At 34.4% G+C, this 22,319-nt stretch overlaps 1 protein-coding gene and 1 pseudogene across 1 annotated transcript in view; one reads left to right on the top strand and one right to left on the bottom strand.

The window, feature by feature from the left end:
* Positions 1-3,170: 3,170 nt before the first annotated feature.
* Positions 3,171-22,319, bottom strand: part of LOC150078308 (soma ferritin-like) — a 50,211-nt gene continuing 31,062 nt past the window's right edge. The window contains exons 3-5 of the mRNA XM_090385221.1: positions 20,784-20,930; positions 10,675-10,803; positions 3,171-3,499 (exon numbers count right to left, since the gene is read on the bottom strand). Coding sequence (XP_090241347.1) covers positions 3,350-3,499; positions 10,675-10,803; positions 20,784-20,930 — 426 coding nt within the window. The 3' untranslated portion in view covers positions 3,171-3,349. The remainder of the gene's footprint in view (positions 3,500-10,674; positions 10,804-20,783; positions 20,931-22,319) is intronic.
* Positions 19,499-19,617, top strand: LOC150078309 (5S ribosomal RNA; annotated as a pseudogene).

The raw sequence follows: 22,319 nt of genomic DNA on the forward strand, positions 1-22,319 counted from the left end.
TGTTTTTGGGTGTTGTATGTAGATCCTGTCTTATGTTGTAACAAGCATTGGTATATAAGCACAAAAACAGTTAAGCATATATGTTCAATGACCCAAGTCACTCACTTCAGAGGCACCTCTGTAGCCAGGTGGGCAGGAGCAGTAGTGTGTAGCACACGCTTCTTGATTAGACCGGGGTTAGATCCCATGACCACTAAATACAGAGGATGCAGGAAAGTCAGGGAATGACCACCGCATATCCCTGGAGCAATATGGCCTTAGTTGCTAATGCTCCTAAAAACTAAATAACTCGCTTCAGAAAATAGCCATCACTATTTCCTATTCGGTATTCTTACATTGCCCTTTTATTTTGCCCCTGCAATTTGCAATTTTCTGATAATTGTTATAATTTGTTTGCTTTAGAATTAGTACTACAACAGCTAAGCCATGAGTCAGCAATATATGTAATGGCTACACATAAATTGCATGCACTGTGTAGTGCATTTGCTGGAGGAAAAGCAATGTAATCATCACCCAAAACTAACTTAGCCACAGTACAAAGAGCCCATAAAAATTCCGGCATAATGTTGTGGAACTGCAATTATAACCATCACGCTAGTCACAAAGGAATTGTTCTAGAAAATCAATTTTTGATTCTGCAGCTCCCCGAAATCTGATTAGAAAGTTGCAGCAGTACTCCCCCATCCCATAATTATTTTAGTTAGGATTCTATAACAATACACATTTATTATATATATATATATATTTTTTTTTTTTTTTATTAAATACTAATAAAATAAATGTTACATAAAAACATAACTAAAATGAACTTCAAATTTCTGCAGCCTTCAAGATTACTAGCTACTTTGAGATAAATGTAATTACACATTTTTGCATAATAATTCAATATCCTATAATATTTGAAATTACTACTTTTAGATTTGCCAACACTTGCATTGAAAGACATGCATGTGCTTGTTTTTTTAATTACCAATAATAGTTTTGCAAAAATTATGTTGATGTAAAGGGAATTATCAAAGGGAATTTGTGGCAACTGACAAGTATTTTTGTCATTTATTTACTTCAATCAGTTCTTGCACTGATTGCAAAGTATGGTAATATTTTAAAGCAGCAGCAGCAGATGTTTTTATACAATTGTATTCACTCAGTAGTTGAAGGCTATGCAAGCACAAGAATGCTGGATTAAATTTCATGTAAACATCATTAGGAGGGTTACCATTTGGTGCAGATGCCAAAGTCTGTTTGCATGATTTTTTGCAAAACTTTAATACATTTTGAGCACTTACAATTTTTTAAAAATTGTTTCTGTAAAAATTTATTATATTATTTATTTCTATTATATCTTCTGACATTTAAAATTATATTACTATATATTTTAAAAAAGGCATGAAAGAAACAAATATCTTGAGTGGAAGGGAAGAAAATGGTATCCAAGGGATATTACATATTATGCAATGACAACAATGGTCACTGTGATAGTGTATCAAAAACTGTTGAGAGAAGAGGGGGGGGGAGTGTATCCTTTAGAAATATCACAAAGCAAATATTTTAAGATGCAACAGCATCCCATAAATGAGAAATTGAAACAACAAAAATCAAAACAGTTTAAAAAAAAGTAGTAATGCCAAGAACAAGTGTCCTTTTCCCCCCACTAGAAATCTTGGTAAATAAACTACATTAATAAGAGTAGCTTTAAATAAGAAGTACAATTTTTAAATCTAACTGCCTTTAAAACTTCCCTGAGACATAGTAAAATATAATGCAGGGATAAAACTGACTAAGGTTAATGTGGAAGTTAGGATACAAGCCCTGTACCTATACTCATGTTTCCAAAATAAGTGATACATCTAACAAACATTATATACAAACTATATAACCTGCAGGTGACATTAAAAGTTTCTCCCATAACAGCATAGGTTAAAAAAACAGTCACAGCTTCTTACTAGACACATGATTAAGTTGTCACTGGTATATCTAAATCAACCTGCCAGGAATTACTACCATTTATTAGCATGATCAGAGAATTGTCAAATGGCAAGATATTTGCTTTCAATTTATAAGCAATCAGTTTTTTTAAATCTAGCCATACCAATCCAACTAGCAGGATTGTTTCTTTTATTACATGTATAAAAAATAAAATAAAATGAATATTTCCAGGATTATGCTTCACTAAAGCTACTGTCTTTTACAAAAACTGCAACAAGGAAGCAGAATATATTTAAATTAATGTTTTAATGATTGAGGTACAAAGGAAGCTAAGTTAAAGTACTGGATCCCTCCTACCCGTGTGTGTGATTCTGCTCAGATGCTATGAAAGATATAATATATATTTCACAAACCATGGGAAGTTGTACTGTCCAACACAATTCTCAGATTCAAATTTTAAAACCTAAATACATTTTGGAATTTTTTTTTTTAAGGCCAAAGATGTAATCTCTCAGAATCATACCCATAAAATCAGTCTTGCAATATGGGAAATTTTGGTTGTATTCTGGAAGGCATAATCATTATTAATGGCTGCACCTCCCCCCCTCAATAAAATACCTTGGAGCCAGCTCGTAAATGAAATTCTAGAAAATAGATATCCAGAAAATGGAGCAGCCAAATCTGCACCAACTCTAGAGCATGCCTTGGATGTTTTTGGAAGTCATCCTTAAGTGGGCTCAAATGTACCTTCAAAGAAAGGATTTATTACCTGCTCTTTATTGAATAAAGGATTTTGTACTGAAGGATTTATCATCTTGTTGGCAACAGGGCTTGACGTGAATAGCAGCGAGAAGTAATTAAACTAACTATTAATCCTTTTACAAGTTCATGATGCACATTCATGGTTTTTTTACTAGTTATTTATACCTATACAAAAATTATTAAAAAATCACTCAACTGGTGGTGATAAGATATTTCTAAAAATGTACACCTTCCTTTGCTTTCACAAGCAATCACATATATATTTTAAAAATAATAACGTTCCATAGTTGTTCCAAGGTACAAAACTTGCTGCTATCTCAATATCAATTAAAATGTGGAATTTTTTTATTAATGCTTGTAAATAACCATTTCACAGCCTATATTTTATCATATGTAATGATTATATAAAAATAACTATATTAAAAAAAAAAAAAATTCCATAATGATGAGGAATCAAAAAAGAGAATTCTTACACTGATGAGTACATAAACAGTATAACTTGTAATATACAAGTTAAAATGCAAAACATTTTTTTTATTTTTAATTTCTTTAGCATGAGTTATGCTGAGAGATATCGTTGCCCTGAGTATATTTGTTACTATAGGTTTAATTTTTTGTGAACAAAAACAAAAAAAGATAATAATATATATATATAAAATTTTTAAAGTTCTGTTTTTCCTTGGAGCTTTTCATCCAATAGATATTCACCCATACCAGTATCCATTGCTTTTAGAATGTTAATATAACGATGCAAACCATCAATGGATTTAACTTGTTCTTCTAAGTATTCAGATTCTAAGAAATCCATGAGCTGAAAAAACAATGAATTAAAATCATCACTAGAATAAAATCAACTTAATAAAATAAGACTTTAAAAATTAAGTTGTTTAAGTCTCTCTCTCTCTCATAACAAGTATAAAATTAAAAGATATTTATAAAGGGCATTTGAAATGTTAAAAATGTTAAATACTTACTGTGTAACAAGGTATTTTTTGAAGCATTTGCATGTGGAAGACTTGTCCATTACGTGTCCTGAAGTCAACGTTGTATGAAAGAGGAAAGATGGGCAAAACCATTTACCCTGCAGCCATCCAATATTTAGGAAAAAATAGGACTAATGCTAAAGGCAGTTTGTGGGAATATGGTCACAACATTGGAAGATGATGCACCTTCCTATTCCATGGTCAAGAAGTGAGCATCAGAATTTAAATGGGTTTGTTATGTTATTTTGGTTTTTAGGAGCATTAGCAACTAAGGCCATATTGCTCCGGGAATATGCGGTGGTCATTCCCTGACCTTTCTGCATCCTCCATATTTGGTGGTGATGGGCTCGAACCCCGGTCTAATCAAGAAGCGTGTGTTATGCACTGCTGCTCCTTCCCACCTGGCTATGGAGGTGCTGCAATTTAAATGAGGGGGAGAGAGTTTGGAAGATAACCATGCCGTGTAAGACCTGCAACGTCCATCACTCCAGAAGTTGTCGACAGTGTGCACAATCTGGTGACAAGTGATCAATGAATTACAGCTCAGTACATTGCCAGAATCCTGGTAATCTCATCTGAATGAGTGTGCCACATAATAACAGAGGAGCTCTCACTTTTAAAAAAGTGTCAGTACAGTGGGAACCAAAGTTGACAGCAGATCAAAAACACACAAGAGCTGTCAAGTGAACATTTGCATTGTTTTCAAGCAGATCAATAAAATTTCCTTGCAAGGTTTGTGACCATGGTTGAGACATAGGTCCATCACTTTCAGTCAGCCAAGTAGCAGTCCAAACAGCTCGTCTCCTCTCCAAAGAAATCCAAGTTGATTCCATCAGCTATCAAGGTAATGACATCAGTTTTTTTTGGGATGCTGATGTAGTGTTGTTAATGGATTATCTTTAGAAAGGTAAGACAGTACAGAAGCATATTACAGTTGCGAGGCATTTAGATGAAAACAAACCAAGGAAAACTCAGCAAGTTTTGTTCCACCAGGACAACACACCTACTCGCAAGTCTGTCACTGCACAAGTACAACTTTGAAATCTTGGACCATCCTTCAGATCTAGCACAATTGGACTTGCACCTATTTCCTAATTTGAAATAATTACCTGGCTGACATCCAGTTTTCCCACCAACAGTGACATCATTGTGGCAGTGGATGCATTCTTGGAGGCCCAAGAGAACTTTCTTCGCAGAAAGATCAATACGTTGTAGCATCAGCGTATTGACTGCAAAGGGGACTAGAAAAGTAACATGTTGCCACACTCCTCAAATAAACCCTTCATACGCAGGCCGTGGACTCCTCAAACATCCCTAAGCTACAAATATTTTTCTCTTCAAAATATTAGGAGTCTCCCTCTTAAGTGTAAAGTTTAAAAAATTTAAGGACTTGTTTCTTCTTGTTCTTTCTCCAGTGTAAATTTTAACTTAATGTACATATTATTAAAAGTTTGCAAAACTTTGTTTGTAGTGTCTTTATCCATTATAATGAGGATGTCATCGAGGTATCTTCCATAATATGTGATTTTTGGTTAAAACTATTAAATGTATGTAAAATTTTTTAAACTTTACAATTAGAGGGAGGGCAAAAATATTAATTTCAGTATTTATCACAAGCCCACGAATACGGGGATGTTTCTACACTATAGTAGCTACCACCCATACTCATAAAAGATCGATCATGTTAAATCAGTTCTTAAATGCACTCAAATACTCTTCTACACAACTTGCCCTACAGATAGAAATAGAAGAACTGACGAATAGGTTCCTAAATAGAGGATACCCGATTACCTCTATCAATAGCATTAAATTAGAAGTTAAAGACAAAATAATCAATAACAAACATGACAGAATTAATAAAAAATATTTTATTTCAATGCTGTATGTTGAACGCTGGTATAGACAAATTAACAACCTTTTTAGAGGTACAGAAATGAAAATAGTAGCAAAACCGGGCCGTAAATTATATGCAACTAAAAAATCGCATGGTACTATCGACTTCCGAACAAACACACCTCGTCTACCACATTTTACGTAAGGATTGTGATTCTTCTTACATTGGATCTACCAGATGTATTTCAAATACTCTAGGGTTAAGCAACATGAAGCATCAGTCCATGCATCACGTGCGAATGCATCGGAACTAGATTCCATGCGATAAATGAAAACCACACATTCCTGTTTAATGAAGCCAAAATTTTAAATATTCGACATAATTATACTAAATTATTGATTGCCGAAACTTTAGAAATTAAATTACAAAAAAACTAACACCAACGCCCATTTTTCTTATCTAATTCGTGGTCATTCGAACGCATGCTTACCAAAGACTAATCTCTTATTTATAAGATTCCGAACATTATAAGATTCCGAACACACACCCAGTTCATTAATTTCATTCCACCCTGTGAACATGACACTTGTCAAAGTTTTAGTCCGCTTAAGGGAGGAATTTTTAGCATTTTAAATTCATTGCTTTGTCGTACTTTTATCTCATTTTATTTCTTTTGTATTTCAAATTCGCGTTTATGACAAAATGTCTTCCTTCACTAAAGGTTGCATGGGGGTTTTGATATTTCTGGGGTCGGGTTGGGGTTCACCACTGTGATCCTGGAGTATTGGACTGCCCGTTTGTCAACAGTGAGGAACACATTATGAGTTTTAAATTATGTAATCTGGTTTTAACTATCATTTCATAATTTATTCACATAAGGAGAATTGGTAAAGAAAAAATCCTACTGACTGAATAAAAGGTAACTCCTTGTTTATTTCTAAAATATTAATAGAATGTAGGAAAAATTAAGCTTATGTAAGCTCTCATTTATATAATAACAGATAAAGAAAATACAAGTCATAGAGGTAACAGTTATGATAAATGGAAAAGTTATGAAATCATAGAGAAAGTATCTGAGAGGTCTGAAATCATACCATAATCATTCATGTTTATTCTATCCATATGAATATGGATTGAATAAATAAAATTAAATTAACTACCTCTGTGTTTCCCTCCTCTACCAGGTGCCTATCCAGCTAACCTTTGAATTTCCCCAAACTATCAAGCCTCAATTATCCACAGATAACTCTTCCTACAATCCAGTCTAAATTTTTTTTTTTCCCCTGTAATTTGAATTTACAGCTTCTGGTTCTGGAATCATTTAAACTGAAAATTTGGCTTCAGTTTACTATCTCTTCTCAGTCTTATAGACTTCAGTCATATCCCCTTTAAGGTACCTAAGTTTCCAAGGTCTGTAGTCTGCATATTCAGCATTTTCTCATATAGACAACATTTTGCTAGTATCACCAGGAGTGCTACCTATTTTTGGACCTTTTCATGTATCACAGAGGGATTTTTTTTTTTAAGCCAGTATTCCAAGTTTGGTCTTGCAATTGCCTCAGAGGCATTATAACCTCCTGTCCCTAGATAACAAAGAAAACGTCCTACAATCCAGTCTGTGTTCAACAAATCATCAACAGGACACCATGAGACCTCCTACAGAGAAAAATACATGTCCACCCATATAACTTCCAAGTACTGAGATGTTACCAGATGTATGGATTTGGGCACATTAACTAACGACTTAGGCCATATTATGCTGTATATATATTATGTCTGTGAGGTAAGTTACATGTGTTCTATGGTCAATTTGCCTGTTTGCTGAACCCCGCAGGGTTTGTTGGGTCTCTTCCTGGTTTAACTTACATCATGGGATTCAAAACTCTGGTCTCTTCCAACTGGTGTGGAGAAGACAGTGATTCTAATAACTGTGCTACCTGCAAGGGAAACAGTTTCTTCCACTACTATTTTTAATTCGATCCCATTGTGTATAAGTTATTTTGATGTTGCTGTTCTCCAGGTAAGACCTTGAATTTTGCTGCATTAAAACATAGCTGCCACTTTTCTGACCATCCTTTGGACCTATTTAAGTTGTTCTGCAAGTTGTTTTGTCCATTTAGTGCATTAACTACTCTTCCAATTGCAATATCTGCAAATTTTGACACCACATCCTTTAACCCTTCAAGTCATTTAAAAAAACCAAAACAGTGGTCCTAGTATTGATCAAAGGACCCACTTCTAATATTAGTCCAATCTGAAGAGTATTAATCGCAATCCTGCCTCCTACCCTACAGCCACCCTGGCTGTAGGCAGGATTCAACTAAACATCTTTTCCACAATCCCAATACAGCTTATATAGTAAGCTCCTATGGGACTGAGACAAATGCTTTGCTAAAACCCAAATAAACAATGTCATCTAGCTCATAAGCAACTGTTAGAATAGCTAAACAGGTTAGTTAACATGATTTTTCATTTACAAAACTATATCACATTTCCTTCAGAATACCATTTATCTAAATGCCCCATATTGCACTCTTGATCATTGCCTCCATGATTTCCCTACCATTTAAGTCAGGGAGAATGGTCTGCAGTTACATGCCTCATGCTTAAGCTCACCTTTATACTAGCAATATCCAAAAGGATATCTCTTCCTATTCCAATGATGCCCTCATAATTAACCTTAAATGGTTCAATGCACTCTCACCACCTCACTCAAAATTATCTAGTATATGCCATCCAACTGTCATGGAAGTCTGATATTTATTATAATTTTAATTAATAAATACAGTCAGTCCTCGTATAGCACGATAGTTGTGTTCCTAGAAACCCTCGTGCAATGCAAAATCATGCAATATAAACAACAGGCCCTATGGGAAAAATAGGGTTAGGTGCCAACCAAACAAGATTGAACACACACATTTGTAACCAAAACATTACCAAACACAATAAATAGTTGTAATAAAATACTTAAGTATTTTATTACGATTATTTATTATTATACTTAATAAATTACGTAATATGTAAGCATTTTAATTACTAAGTATTTTAAGTAATACGTAAGTATTTTATTACGTAATAAAATATTGCTAATGCTTTTGCTTCTATCGTAAGCAAACTTTTGTTTGATTTTCTTTCCAAACAGATGACAGCCATCCCATCTCTTCCAATTCTTTGTGTCTTAATCTAATGGATTTTAATTACACTTTGATTGTTCCTGCTATTAAAGTTGTTTTTATTTTCTCTGCATTCTTTGTAATTCTCGGCGTTGCCTCATTTAGGCCTGTAGCACGTGCAATATCACATGGTCTTTCATTTCGCTCAAAGCGTTTCACAATTTCATATATTTTCTTTATCGACAGACTGGCCATAAGCCTTACCGGGGAACCCCGGTGGGCCAGAGGCCGGTGTGATTTTGCCCATAAACCACAGTATGAGGCCACTATAAATTTCCCCGAGTAAGAATTTTTGATCCAGTCCGCCTCTGTTTATCGATATTGCTTTTCTTTTTCTCTCTGAATCTGCAGTGTTTTCACCAGGACGCTTCCTTTTCACATCTTTTAATTAAGAATTTTACTCATTTTTAGGGAATAAAGCACAATTACAAAACAAGGAGGCACGCTTGATACACATAAACAAAGCTGCGCGCGTGTAGCAACTGAATAAACAACACCGTAAAGGCAGAGATACACTATTAACACCTCACATTTTACTAAAGCACATTTCTAGGGGTTACTACCATAAAACAATAAACACAATTTCCAGTTGCGTTTCTGCTAGTGGAATCTGTTATAAACTGGTAGTAAATTCAATCTAATTGCATTTGCAATTATACCGATAGCTGGAATTGTGCTGGTTTTTACGTTATTATGGTGAAATGTGTTTCCCCTTCACTGATATAAAAAACAAATACATTTTAAGAATCTTCTCTTCATTCCTATCGTGTTGTATGCAATCGTGCATAAGTGAATTCGGTTCGTGTTATATAAGATATCATTCCCCTATTTATAAATCGTGTATGATTGAATTCGTGTAATTGTAAACACGTGTTATACGAGGACTGACTGTAGTTTGTTTTTTCCCTCGAGTTTTGTATTAATGGAGTAAAGATGTGTGAAAAGTGTAGGCAGTGTTTATTATGAAATTGGAAAAAATCTGCTTCTCACTCTCTCCTATTCAAATATGCCCATAATGGCTCAAATAATGTTCAGGTCTAGTGACTGTGCAGGCAATGGGAGATGCTAAGCCTCAGTTTCATGCTCCTCAAACAAATGGTCACATTTGGCTGTGTGTATTGGAGCATTATCATCTTGAAACAGTGTTTGCACCATGGAATGAACCTGGTCACTCAAAATATCAAAATAGTCAAGGGCAGTAATTTGCCTATTGAGGGTGGTGACAGGACCTAAAGAATACAAAAATATTTCTGCCCAAACCATTGTTTGGCATTCATGAAATAAACTCTTCCTGCCGCTGAAAAAAAAGCGTGAACGATACCCATCTGAAAATATGATATGTTTTCAACTATCAAGTGTCCAGTTTTTGTACTCCTTACACCACTGCATCCTTTTTCTAGCAATACCATCAGTAACAAGAGGCTTGGCAACAGCACTTCCATAAATTTCAGCTTTATGAAGGGTTCTCTTGTCAAACTGTTTTACTAGAAACTGGATTGCTAAGACTCATTAAGTTCTGCAGCTATTTTTGAGGCAGTAACTTTTGTTTTTGGGCTACAATCCTTTTCAGTGCAAGATAATTCTGATTTTTGTACACAATTTATACTATCAGATTTTCCATACTTGGTGGATGTAGGCATCAATTTCATTACAATTGCTCTGTGTACATTAAAACAAATCAGCAGTTCAGTCACTGATGTGTCTGCTAAAAGTGCACCAACAATTTGAGATCTTTAGAATTCAGACAGGTTGATCATTTTCTTCATGTACCTTTTTTGTATCATATCTAAATAAACATCAGCTTTTATCTTGTTTCCTTCACAGTACTACCTGCAAGAAAAAAAAAAAGGAAATCGTTGAATGTTCATCAATACGTCATACAGCCATTAACAAAACCTATTCAGGTGTTTCCATTATTTTGTCCACCCTATGTAGACACACAAACAAAAATTACTCTGTAAAACTAGATGGATAAAATTATAAACATGGAACTTACATGAGGATCTGAGCATGGTTTTTCAGCCAAACTATGCAATCGGTAAAGCTTGGTATTAACACGATTTTCTAAAGCCAAAGCATCTTGTAGAGCATCTAATGCACTAAGCCAGCTGGTCCTTGATGGCATCTAGTAAGAAAATTTTTTTTTTTTTTTAATATCAGACCTACCAGTATTCACTATTAATAATGATTAAAAAAAAAGCACTTTCCTTACATACTGTAATAGAAATATTATCTACTGTATTACTATCAGTTTAAAAATTATATGATGGACTAATAACAGAGACAATAATAAATCTGGAGGCTCAGTTACCCGAGTATCCAATACTATGCCAAATGATGCTGTCCTGAATCATTTGGCCCTGGGAATGAGTCCCAGGAAATGACTGGTTTAGCTCTGAGTGAAGTAATTTTATTGGGGGATTGAAATGCCTTCCTGATGAAAGTTCATGATGATACTAATCACTTGCAAGTTCTTAAGAGTGCACAGTTATCCATGTGATAACAGCACCTTTCAATGGAGGGTTTGCTGAATGTGTATGTCTTTCACACTGAACTTTCAGTAGTAGTGGCATCTAGAGAGCAAGTACTTTTGCAAAAATGTAAACTTCATACATGAATGCTTTAAAATCTTAATGTGTACTTATTTTGACTTCAGTGCCCAACCCTAATAAAACTGCCAAAAATCAAATCAGAATTAAAAAAAAAAAAAAAAAAGTAAATAAAACAAGGCATTACTTTTTTGATGTAATGATATCCTACGTTCTGTGTATTACTTGATTCAGTTTTATCGATTCTGGATCTGAATTCCACAGAAATCAATTTTAGCTTTTATAAATCTAAACCAGACAATAGGTTTGATCTTCTCTTCCAATTTTCAAAGCTATTTTCATGCTGCCATCTATTTTAAAACTGTCTACAATTAGTAGAAAACATACACAAAAGGAGAAGCACATACTAGAAATAAAGTTAATTCATACATCTACATACATACTACTTAAATGGCTAAAATGAAAAAAGAACTGAGGTTTTCAACAAAAAAAAAAGTCATGCAGAATAAATGCCATTGTTTTAAATCAGGGTTAGAAACCAAAAAGTCTGAAGCCACAAGGAGAAATACTTTGCTTAAAATTTTTTTTCTATATGTCTACCCTCTTGTAGGCTAAAGATCACTTAAGGACACCCTGAAAAAGAAGAGAGAATTAGTTCAAATTCTCAATTAACTATGGCTCCAGGACTTTTCAAACATCCTGTACTTACATACATTTGAAGTAAACTTAAGCTAAATCAAGAAAGTAATTAATGAGAATTTTGGCACTGGTGTTCTCCAGAACATTATATTTTTTATTTCTATGCACTATGATCGACCAAAATATGCTTTCCAATTGACCATTATGGCAGCATGTGTTTTAAACCATGTTGATAAAGTCCTAAAATGGAAATTAAAAACCTATACAAATAAATAGTTATCAGAAAAATCCATTAGTATTTTTTATTAATAAATAAATTATTATTTTTTAGTTAAAATAATCTAAAATTTGTATTTTATGTGAAAAAAAAAAAAAAAAACTTTCAGAAATGTTTTCACTACCTCCCCAACTCAAATCATTTTCAGGTGGGAGATTTTGAAAAGGTAGCAAACCTAAACATGACAGAATGGATTACATTACATGATGATAGCCCTGTCAAGTTTAATACTCTAGCAACTGTCAAGTTTAATACTCTAGCAACTATACAGCTTGCAGTAAAAGAAAACAAATGTTTTTCAGTAAGACCTAGCCCTAGTTAGGAATCTGTAATACATTTAACGTCACACAGGAAACTGCTAATTGGAGAAGAGAGTCTAGATCTTGATTACAAGTGTGGACCAAGATTCTTACATCATTTTGAATGTCTGATTAGGATGGCTCCATCTTCAAAAGCAGTTGCATTTTTCCTCTTATATTAGGTACCAATCCAACCCTTTGAATTTCAAAGCAACTGGCCTCAGCTACCCATAACAGTGGCATAACCAGTATGGGGCTGCAGCCCCATCTGAGCCTATACTCTACTCTGATATTTTTACTTTGTACTACTATTTTCCTATTTCAAAACACTATTCCAATTTCATTACTATTTGACAACACTGCACAAACAAAAGTTCAACTATGTCCCTTACTGTACCGAAGTTATCAGCTTGAGCTCAGAGTATTTTTGCCACCGTCCATCTGGCTTTCGCGGCTTTTGTTTGGTTGGTTCAACTGTAAAAATGCATAAGTAATTAGGCTAATGCCTAACAAGGTTTTCGGCTTAGTTGTAGAGTGACATCAGTGTGATTTGCAGCTTTTGTTTGTATGTGTTTCTTTGGTGTAGTTACAATTCGTGTTTCTGTGAAAATTTATAATCCATGCTTGGATAAATTTAATTGCAAGAGGCAAAATATAGAAAAGAGGTAATTAAATTTTAAATTGGTGTATAAAGTTTATATTGAGTATTTGACTAAAAAATGAATAGCAAATGCTTAGAAAACAGTACTCACCTTGTATAAATCTGCAATAAAATTTTTTTTGGTAGATGGTGGTTAAATTTAGGTTGAAAGAAGCATTAAATAGAACTAAGGCGGGGAATGGGATGAAAATATTTTAAACAGATTTTAAAATGAGCGCAAGGAAGTAGAAATGCAGATCTCCAATCCTTGGTTATCATAAAGAGGTTAAAAGACGTAAATGAAAAATGAAAAAAAGAGAGAAGATTGGTGGTGCCAATAGTCGTTACGATGGACTTTCGTGAGTAAACCGTCATCAGTTGGCAAATGGAAGAGAAGTGAGCACGTGTTGTATTTTAAAGTTTATCTAAACTCCCATGATGCTCTTTTTGACACGTGGGAACTTTAGCTGCGAGAGGTTCCAAGCCGGTGAAAGGTTGAAGGGAAGTTTAGCGTTAATAATGTTGAGATCAGAATGGTGTCGGTACCATTCGATGGTGAGGGCTTCATATTGAAGAATTCTGTAGCTCGATTTAAGTTTAATAATAGTGATGGCAGAGTCAACAAGGGGGGTGTGGTTGTGGGTTTGAGCATGGGTTGTTAACTCAGTGCAGGATTGACTTGTCTTGAAACTGTTGAAGTGGTAGTATGCGCGGGTATTGGAAGTTGTGGAGGAACCGAATTTGGTGGTTGTGCTGCTGATGTAACAGGTGTCGCAGTTCGGTTGGCATTTTATGAGATATATTAAGTTATTGAGATCATTGATGGGATATTTGTGTGTATCTTTGTAAGAATTAAATAGGGAACCTAGTTTATTGTAAGTGGAGAAGGTGAGGGAGTTGTTGGTATCTTTGAATGTACGTCGGAATTGTGCTGCGAGTTCACTATGGTAAGGGAGAACTATGCGAGTATTTGTCTTGTGACTGTGTCTGGTGGGGTTATTAATACTGTTTTTAACTGTGGATATTGTGTGTTGGATGAGTTGAGGGGGGGTAGCTCCTGGCTATGAATTTATCAGTAAGGTATTGAAGTTCATTGTGTAGATCGTTTTGTGAAGAGGTGAATTTGATAGCGTTGTAGATTTGGTTGTGTAGGACGGCTTTTTTGGTACTAAGGGGATGATGTGAAGTGAAATGTAGATATTTACCGGTGTGCGTATTTTTTCTGAAAATCTTGGTATTTAAATTTGTGTCTGTTGTATAAATAGTGAGGTTAAGAAAATTAATCTGGTTGTCCGTTGCGATTTTGAGGGTAAGGTTTAGCCTGTCATGTATTGTACAGAATTTTAAAAAAAAGATTGTCTATGGTTGTTCTGTTGCCTATTATTAGGATATCATCGGCGTAGCGGATGTATAATTTAATTTCAGAGGGGAAAGGTTGTAAAATTTGGTTTTCAATAGTGGCAAGATAAATTTCAGAAAGGGGGGCAGAAATGCCTAAACCCATTGGTAAACCAAATGTTTGTCGATAAATTTTATTGTTGAATCTAAAATATCTAGCGTCTAGTAAAAGAGTGGTAAGTTCAAGGATGTGGTCAACTGAAAGAGAGGTACGTTTCGTTAAAGTGTCATCAGCTGTTAGGAGTACGCGTAATGCTTGCAGGGTGAAAGGAATATGCACATTAGTGTATAGGGATATGACGTCAAAAGAAGCTAATACGTCTCCGTCGGATATGGTTATATCTGATGGAGACGTATTAGCGTTTATATGGATAAACTTTAAAATACAACACACGCTCACTTCTCTTCCATTTGCCAACTGATGACGGTTTACTCACGAAAGTCCATCGTAACGACTATTGGCACCACCGGTCTTCTCTCTTTTTTTTCATTTTTCATTTACGTCTTTTAACCTCTTTATGACAACCAAGGATTGGAGATCTGCATTTCTACTTCCTTGCGCTCATTTTAAAATCTGTTTAAAATATTTTCATCCCATTCCCCGCCTTAGTTCTATTTAATGCTTCTTTCAACCTAAATTTAACCACCATCTACCAAAAAATTTTATTGCAGATTTATACAAGGTGAGTACTGTTTTCTAAGCATTTGCTATTCATTTTTTAGTCAGATTTATCACGGTATTATAAGGATACTATAATTTCACTATTGAGTATTTGTAAAAAATTTAGGATTTCATTTTGTTGATTCTCACAGTTGCTTTCGTTAGGCTTTAATTTACCAGCATACATTTATTGACTAAATTACTCAATATAAAAGATAAGCTTTTTTCATTAAAAATTTCATTAATCCCAAACTTGGTGCTAAGCTTGGGGATCTAGCTTCTAGAAAACTAGATGTAAGAGAACGAAGTCTGTTAAATTGGGGCAATGTTGCGTAACTGTGGCCTAATAATGATCTGTTGAAAAATGAATAAAGAGGTTTACTGGAGGATTAAACTTGAGAACTATCTGATCAGCGGCACAATTTCTATTCGACAGAAAAACTAAAAACAAGTCTTCCTCAGAAGTTAAAAGCGAAAATTCAAAATTTTACATTTTTTTCAAAATTCTCGAAAACAAAACAAAAAAAAAAAATTTTAACAGATTAGGCCCCCAATTGTGCAATTTACACCAATTTAACCGACCTTGCATCTATTTCTGTTTCCGAGATCCTCATGCTTAGCCTCGAATTAGAAGGTATATAAAAAATTTTGCTTGACTTGGTTTATTTATTTTTTTTTCTTTTTTTTTTTTTTTTTAGATAAAATGGAAAAATGAAAACGAAGTTCAATGTTGCAACTTATGGCAAAAAAAAAATTCAAAACGAGTGATGATGGTGCATCTGGGCATCAAAATTCTGTTGAAGTCCAGGATATGAAGTCAGTGAATGCAGAGGAAATTGAAGTTCAAATCAATGAAAAGTGTGAAGTTAATGACATTGCGTTACTTAAAGACAAAAAAATGCTTATCGTGGATTTAATCAAGACTTTGGGTAGTGTTTGAGTTCCCAATTCTAACTATAAATTTCCTCGATCTACTGATCAAAAAGAAAATTTTCATAGAAGTTTTCAATTTTCTTGGTTGAGAAAATAAGACTGGTTAGCCTATTCAAAAATAGAAAATGCTGCATATTGTAAACATAGTGTTTGTTTTCTAGTACAAATATAGATATTTGTAAAAATATCAGACTCAACAGGTTGGCATATAGTGAAAACTGGGTATAATAAGAATAAGTGGAAACGTGCCACTAGAGATTTTAACTTGCACTATCATGGAATATCCTTACGTCAAGCTAACAATTTACACCAAGTTCTTAGTGGCAAACGTTTATCCATACAAGAATTGCTGGATAAAGCAAAATACGAAGAATGAATGGAAAATCGGAAAAGACTGGTGCTAATAATTAAAACTATTCTACTTTGTGGAAAGCAAGGAATATCATTAAGAGGTCATCAAGACAGTGGGCCCATTAACTTATCAGAAGCTGTAAGCTACAATGAAGGAAACTTTCTAGCTTTGTTAAGGGAACGAGTTGACACCAGAGACATGTTTTAGAAAATCATTTAAGAACTGCCGGTAAAAATTCATTATACACTAGTGCAGGCATCCAGAACGAAATAAGTGAATGTTGTGGTTCTATAATTCAGAAACAGATTGTGAACAAAAGTGAAAAAAGCTAAATATTTTTCTGTGTTAGCTGACGAAACTACAGACATTTCAACAATTCAACAAATGTCGTTTTGTGTCAGATAAGTAGATGAAACAAATTTTCAAATATGCAAAAATTTGCCCCTCTAAATTCTGCAACTGGTGAAAACATAGCAAAAGAAACACCTTGTCCACAGATATAAAAAATATCTATGGACAAGGATATGATGGCGCTGGGGCAGTGAGTGGCAGAATAAATGGTGTCCAGGCTCATATACAAGAATTAAAGCCAAAAGCACTTTACGTACACTGAGTATCTCATTGCTTAAATTTAGCAATTTTGGATTCATGTTATTTGCAAGATATCCGAAACTGCATGGGAATCATTCAAAAAGTTTACACATTCTTTCAGTATCCAAAGAGGTAGTTGGTATTAGAAGAACAGATAGAATTGTCTGAATTCCAAGAAAAAGCATCTCGAAAAAATGGCCCCATTAGATGGGTGGACAAGCATGAATCTGTATTATATTCAGTGAATTGTTAGAACTGACGTTTGCAGCATTAACAGTAATAAGCTCATGGGAAGATAAAGATACAGCAACAAATGCCCAATTACTTCTCAATTCCATCCAGAACAGTAACTTTTTGGTTGCTTTATATATTATTAAAAAAAAGTATTCAGCAATAGTATTGGCTTGAGTAAATACTTACAAACCATTAATATCAATCTAAAGAAAGCAATTTATCAGACTAATTTGTTAAAAATAGTACTACAAGAAATGAGATCAGATGCTGACAAACAATTTCATCATCTTTTTTTTAGAAGTTCAAGGTTTATATAAAAATTACCAAATAAGTTTGAAGGTACCACGAATTACAGGTCGTCACACAACCTCTGTAATATACCATGCGATAATGTGGAGGACTATTATCGGATCTCTACTTCTGTGCCCTTTTTAGATAATTTCTTAAATCAGATAAGAGTCGTTTTTTAACACATAAGGATGTTTTATTTTCTTTTATGTGTCTCCTTCCAAAAAGTAATGTTATTGAAGATATCTATATTCAAAATTTAAAAAAACTATTTTCGTTTTACACAGATGACCTTTTAAATAGCAATAACTTTGTTAATGAATTAATTTCTGAATATAACCTCTGGCAGAAGGAATGTGCGAAAAACTATGAAATACTGTGACCACCATAGAATCCTTAGCAATATGTAATAAAGATATATATCCAAATATATATCAGTTACTGAAAATATTTGCCACTTTACCGGTATCTACTGCAAAAGTGGAAAGATCTAATTCAAACTTAAATCATTTAAAAAGTTATTTAAGAAACCGTATGGGGAGGAAAGGCTGGAGGGATTAGTTCTTTTGAATATATACTATGACGTAATCATTAATCCTGAAGAAGTCATAGATCTTCTTGGAGAAAAAAGGTGTTTAAATATATAACTAGTTTATGTTTCTAACACCCAATTAGTATTTTGTTGAGTATAAAAGGCTTCTTTTTTTTTTTTTTCTCTTTTGTGTTTGAATGCAAATGTATAGTTTTATGCTAATATTTTTGTGAAGAGTATAAAATGTTTATTTTTTATTGTAGGTCCTTGAAATAAAGTTTGTGAAGACATTTATTTTGTTATTTTATTTATCTATGTTCAATTTGTTTTTAAAGCTAATAAAAAGACATGTACAAAAAAAAAAAAAAAAAAAAGGATAATGGTCCGGGGGGGGGGGGAGATCTGTAAAATTTCGAAATTTAAGGACTAGTAAAAACCTACGTACAATTTTTCTCGAGGTATGCAGTTATTTCATTATAATTGTGTTGTTCCATAAATCACTGGCTGGACAACATTGGGCCTTCCGTGGCCCCTGATAAGACTACACCAGCTTCCAACATCTGTGGCCAACTTCTGGCAAATTTTCAGGCATAATTTCTGATGAAGACATGTTGCATAGTAGTCTCCAGTTACTGATCTTCCACATGGCACATGATCAGCAGCACAATAATACCCTTGTGATTGGGCCACAGCATTTTATTTCACCTTTGATTGTTGCTAATGGCACTTGGGGGGGGGGGTAAAAATGGATGCTTCCACCGAATATGGTTTCTGCTGATGACTTCAGTTCAGGTTCAAAGTTGCATGTCCAGTTCTCATCAATGGCAATAATGCAGTTTAAAAAAAAAAAAAAAAAAAAAAAAACCACCTTATAACAACTATCACAATGTGTTGTCCATAGATATTCTCAGTCTACCTAAGCATTGCTTGTCTTCAAGATTAGCTGCACACTTCCTGCAACAATTCATAAATTTGTGTCAGTCTTTGCCCACAAAGTTTTAATTTTGATGAAAGAAAGATCTTTGATCTGAAACTAATCTGACCTGAAACAATATCACTATCCATTTTTAAAAGTAGCTACACAAACATTCAATGCAGGAACTCCGTTTGAAGCACACATATGTAAAGTTTAAATTATTATCCTGATAAATGTCTGTCCAGAAAGCTCAGGAGACCCTGGCAGAGAATCACGGGTAGCCTGGCTACCTCTTAGCAGTGTGCGCAGGCAATGTGGTGTCCCACCAGGGGCCCTACGGCCAAAATCCCAAACACACAACAGAACCCAACACAATAGTTCACACAAACATCACTTTTTCTGGCTTGCAAAGAGATAATGTTTATCTCCAGAGAGTTCATATGGTGCAGATGTGGGAAACCACCAGAGGTACCTTTCCCCTAACACTATGTGCAGGCAATGGCATGAGGAGCATAACTATCATACTAGGCTGAATACATCGGTTCTCGTCCGATCACCGAAGTTAAGCAGCGTTAGGTCCGGTTAATACTTGGGAGGGTGACCACCTGGGAATGCCGGGTGTAGTTGGCTTTTAAATACCCCAGGGGCTCCCATCTGGTGAGTATGGGCTTGGCACACCCAGGGTCCTGAGCTGGATATCATCATTCTTCTCTTTCTTGGTGATTCCTTTCGACTCTCTCTCTCTCTCTCTCTCTCTCTCTCTCTGTAACACTTGGGAATTTTTTTTTTTTTTTTTGGCTGGTGCAGCATAAGCCTCAGGCTTCTTTGCACCATATGGCTAATAATAATAATAATAAACATTACTTTTGGCAACAAGAAAAGCTACAGGCTTTTGCTGCACCAAAAGTAATGTGCATATGATGTCAGTTGGCAACATACAAGAGGGCAAAAAGAGATGAAATGGAAAAGGTCAATGTCATAGCTGCACAGTATCAGCTTTTCATTCACCATCACACTGCACAGTATCAATGCAACACAGTCTAAACCACTTTCTACGCAATTTAACTTTTTCTCCTAGTTTTAGTAGCCTTTATAACTGTAAACATTTCACTTTCTTTCATTTTACTATTCCCTTTCTCAAAGCCATACAGATTTCATTCAGGTCTCCTCTAAGGTACCTACTTACCAAGCTCCACATATCAAGTTTTTCCTTGTGCAGATCTCAACCAAAGTGGACTGCCCATCTTTGAACCCTTTAAAAAAAAAAAAAAAAAAAAAATGCTTTTTTTTTTTTTTCATTTTACTTACAGCCGTTTTATAATACAGCTTAATTACTTTCTAATTGTTTGTTATTTGGTTTTTAGGAGCATTAGCAACTAAGGCCATATTGCTCCGGGATATGCGGTGGTCATTCCCCGACCTTTCTGCATCCTCCGTATTTGGTGGTGATGGGCTCGAACCCCAGTCTAATCAAGAAGCGCACTGCTGCTCCTTCCCACCTGGCTACGGAGGTGCCTGCTTTCTAATGTAGGTGAAAATTAACCAAATAAAACAAAAATATCATAAACCATAAATCATTAAAAAATCCACTTCCCCTTAACCATAGTGTAACGAATAATAATCGTGTTGAATTGCAGTACAAGTTATCCACAAAAATAATTAAAATCTTTTAAAAGATATACATAGTCTTATAAAGCCTACAAGAACAAATTAACTCAAATTCTGAACTAGCCACATTCCAAACTACCTTTTAGATCAGAGCATTGAATACAAGTGTATGATTGTTCTACACATACCTTTATATCAAAGTTTTCAAAGGTTGAACCACGCCTATTTAAATAATCAATAAGTTTTTGTGCATGCTGCCTCTCTTCCTCAGAATTTTCAGAGAAAAATTTGCTGAATCCTTTACGTGCAACAGAGTTCTGGTCAAAATGTGCTGCCTAAGGAGGTAAAAGAATAAAAGAAAACATCTTAATAATAATTCTTCAAAATAAGTCTATATTTTGAACACCTTATGGACACGGTGTATCCATAAGGTCTTTCTACCCTTTAAAACTGCAAACCTACATTCCACACAAGGCAAAAAACCTGTAAGATGCACTGGAAGGGTAATTTATTCTAGTTTTTTTGCATGTATTCATAAAATTGTTAAAATTCAACATAACCTCATTCATTATTGATACAAAGTGTAATACATTTTTGCAATGCCATAAACACATTCTAAAGTTGTTTCAGTGATGGCATTAATTGAATTTATGATCCTGGTATGAAGATCATTTAAAGAGTGATTTTGAGAAGTAAGCCACACTTTTAACATGCCCCATAGAAAAAAGTCCAATGGAGACAAATTTGGTGAGCAAGCAGGACAAGCAATTGACCCACCTCTACCAATCCATCTGTTTGGGAAGACTATATTTAAAAATTGTCAAACATTCTGAGCAAAATGCTGAAAAACCATACTGGCTTCAGTTCTTAGTTCAGCAATTAAAAAGAAAAATCCTGTAAGACTGCAAGATAACTATCACCATTAACCACTTTTTCTTAAAAAAAAAAAAAAAAAAAAAAGTGCATTTTTCTCATGGCACATAAGTCAATTTTTTTCCTCCAAAAATTGACTTTAGGGGAATCCCTTTCATGTTTCCAGACTCCTTATAATTTCTGTGTCCCAAATACAGTCAGTTCAGCAGAGAACCGACTCTGTAATGCAACTGATATATTAGGGAACAATGCAAATATAACACAAATTTTCACTTTGGCTCATGCATGACTTTGTCTGCAAGTAACACCAGATGAATGCAAAACCCAGCACCAAGTTGAACATAGCGACCTGCACAGCAATACATAAAGTTTACAAAGTTTAAAAAATGTCAAACATCAAATGTGTGACAGCTATATTTCCAATTACTGCAGTTGTATTGGTCGGAGACACTGTTGTCATTCACTGCATTAACAAGAAAATAGGTGATATTGTGGGCCGACTCACGTTCTCAGGAGCTCACATTCTTCTGTTCAAACAGAAATTTTGAGGTGTGATAGAGTAAGCAGAGGTGTACATTTCTGGAGGTCACTAGCATAAAACAATTTGCATTTCCTGGTTTATTAGGCTTTTCTGTTAGTGCAATCTAATTATAAACGGGTGGTAAACTATCTTACTTCATTTGCGATAATACTGATAGCTGAAATTGTGTGGGTTTTTACATTATGGTGAAATGTTTCCCTTCCCATGAAATCTTCAATCATATAAAAAGCATAAGTAAATTTTCAGAATCTTCTCTTAATTCCTATTTTTTAAGCATCCCTATTTTCCCTGTAATATTTATTTATTTATT

The sequence above is a fragment of the Mastigoproctus giganteus genome, chromosome 11, assembly GCF_048544385.1.
Source record: "Mastigoproctus giganteus isolate SK-2022 chromosome 11, ASM4854438v1, whole genome shotgun sequence".
NCBI classification, from domain to species: domain Eukaryota; kingdom Metazoa; phylum Arthropoda; class Arachnida; order Uropygi; family Thelyphonidae; genus Mastigoproctus; species Mastigoproctus giganteus.